At 48.9% G+C, this 2,161-nt stretch overlaps 1 protein-coding gene across 1 annotated transcript in view; it reads left to right on the top strand.

The window, feature by feature from the left end:
• The first annotated feature begins 1,167 nt into the window (after positions 1 to 1,167).
• Positions 1,168 to 2,161, top strand: part of RBM22 (RNA binding motif protein 22) — an 11,006-nt gene continuing 10,012 nt past the window's right edge. Inside the window, exons 1-2 of the mRNA XM_017515009.2 lie at positions 1,168 to 1,354; positions 1,788 to 1,841. Of these exons, the coding sequence (XP_017370498.1) occupies positions 1,301 to 1,354; positions 1,788 to 1,841 (108 nt within the window). The 5' untranslated portion in view covers positions 1,168 to 1,300. The remainder of the gene's footprint in view (positions 1,355 to 1,787; positions 1,842 to 2,161) is intronic.

Below are 2,161 nucleotides of genomic sequence, written 5' to 3'. Positions count from 1 at the left end.
ATTTGACTGTAATGCATGTATATTAATAATTCAAAACTGTATAACTAAAAAGGATAAAACTTTACCGTATGTAAATTATACTTTAAATCAACCTGCTTTTTTTTAAGTGAGGTGATATAAGTAAATGTGTTAGTTTAATGACATGTTAAGTATGAGAGTGGTACCAGAATGCATTGAAACTCGTAAAATATTGGCGGAGTGGTTATGAGTTATTCCAGAAATCAAATAATGCATATGTTGTTGATTCATAAGACCCTTGTCATTTCAGAAACGGGAAATAAAACAGTACTAATATCTTTGAATTTGTGGCTTCACCACTTTTTAGCTCCACAACCAGGAGCTAAATCGGGAGATATCAGGTTAATCTGTCTAAACCTGTTTTCTTTTCTATAAAAGAAAGATCATCATACTTGCCTACAGGGTCGAGTTACCAGATAAAATAGGACGATCGGTTAAATGATGTGAATTTCAGATCAACCAAGAATCCTACTTTAGTATAAGTATGTACCAAATATAATTAAAAAACGATTCGCGGTTAATCTGAAATTCAGCTTTAGACTTCTGTAATTCGTGTGTGTGTGTCTGTGAGAGAGAGAGAGAGAGAAAGAGAGAGAGGAGGGAGAGAGAGAGAGAGGAGGCAGAGAGAGAGAGAGGAGGAGGGAGAGAGAGAGAGGAGAGAGAGAGAGAAAAAGAGAGAGGAGGGAGAGAGAGGAGAGAGAGAGAGAGAGAGAGAGGAGGAGAGGGAGAGAGAGGAGGGGGGGAGGGAGGGAGAGAGAGAGAGATCTGGCAGCCCTACAGACAGGTTATTTGAAAAAATGAGACACTGGAGCCGCAGCCCTACAGAGAGGTTATGAGAATTGTGTGTGAGAGATCTGGCAGCCCTATAGAGAGGTTATGAGAATAAATGAGACGCAAGAACTGCAAGACGGTCGCGCAGCCTTTGCCATAATAAGAGCTCAGTGGTAGCGAGCGCTGTTTTAATCCCAGCCTCTCATTCATTATGTCTTCCTTTATTCTTTCGCCCAATTTTCAAATAAATCAACTGTACGTGTGACCCTTCATTCCAGGCAGGCACAAACTCGAAGGAAGCACCCAGGAGCAATACACCAGAGGTCCAATTTGTTAAACTTGGAAACGCCAAGAGCGGGCGACGTCACCACGCAAAGGCCCCACCCCGGAAGAGGCACTAGACGCGTAAATTAGACGCCGACGGGCCCGGCGCCAGCCTCAAGGCTTGACGGGATTGTGGCGGTCCTCTCTCCTAACTCAGAAGCTACTGCTGCCTCCGGACGGTCTCAAGATGGCGACCTCTCTGGGTTCCAACACCTACAACAGGCAAAACTGGGAAGATGCGGTGAGTGTGCCTGCCGGAGGAAGACAGAGGAGGCGACGAAGCCGCGCATCTTGCGAGCTGGCAGGACAGGGCCTGCGGCGCGGCCGAATGAATTCCGGGGAGGAGCCAGCGCGGCGGCCTAGCTCGACCGGAGCAGGAGGCCGGAGGGCGATCCTCTTGCAGGCTTGGAGGGTGGGGGCTTAATCAGGGTCCCGGGAGCAGCGACCTTTCCATCCCTGCCCCCTCCAGCGTATTCGAGCCGGTTTTCTTTTCTCCCGCCGCCTGCCGGAAGTGCAGACAGCGCCCCCTCCCGCGATCTGGCTATGATGGACTTAGGGTTCCTGCCGTGCCTTGTTCCCCACCCTCGCTTCCCGCCCCCTCGCTGCCCCAAGTGTCACTGAGGTGTCAGGGTCTTCGGAGGGTGGTCCTCAACTAGATTTCCCATTTTCACCAGGACTTCCCCATTCTGTGCCAGACATGTCTTGGAGAAAACCCATATATCCGAATGGTGAGTGATCGCGTGTGAAACGAGTTATTCATGTCCTGTTAGTGTTGTGGTACTTGCACACTGTGAAGTATTTCTCTTAGACAAGCAGAAAAAATTATGCTCTTTTACTGACCCAAAGTGCTGGACGACTTGCAAAGAACTGTCATGCTTATTCTCTTAAGAATCCTTGGCCGGGCGCGGTGGCTCACGCCTGTAATCCCAGTACTTTGGGAGGCCGAGGCGGGTGGATCACGAGGTCAAGAGATCGAGACCATCCTGGTCAACACGGTGAAACCCCGTCTCTACTAAAAATACAAAAAATCAGCTGGGCATGGTGGCGC

Source organism: Cebus imitator, unplaced genomic scaffold (assembly GCF_001604975.1).
Source record: "Cebus imitator isolate Cc_AM_T3 unplaced genomic scaffold, Cebus_imitator-1.0 Scaffold540, whole genome shotgun sequence".
NCBI classification, from domain to species: Eukaryota; Metazoa; Chordata; class Mammalia; order Primates; family Cebidae; genus Cebus; species Cebus imitator.
The sequence above is the reverse complement of the archived record's forward strand: the minus strand, read 5'-3'. Positions and strand labels throughout refer to the sequence as shown.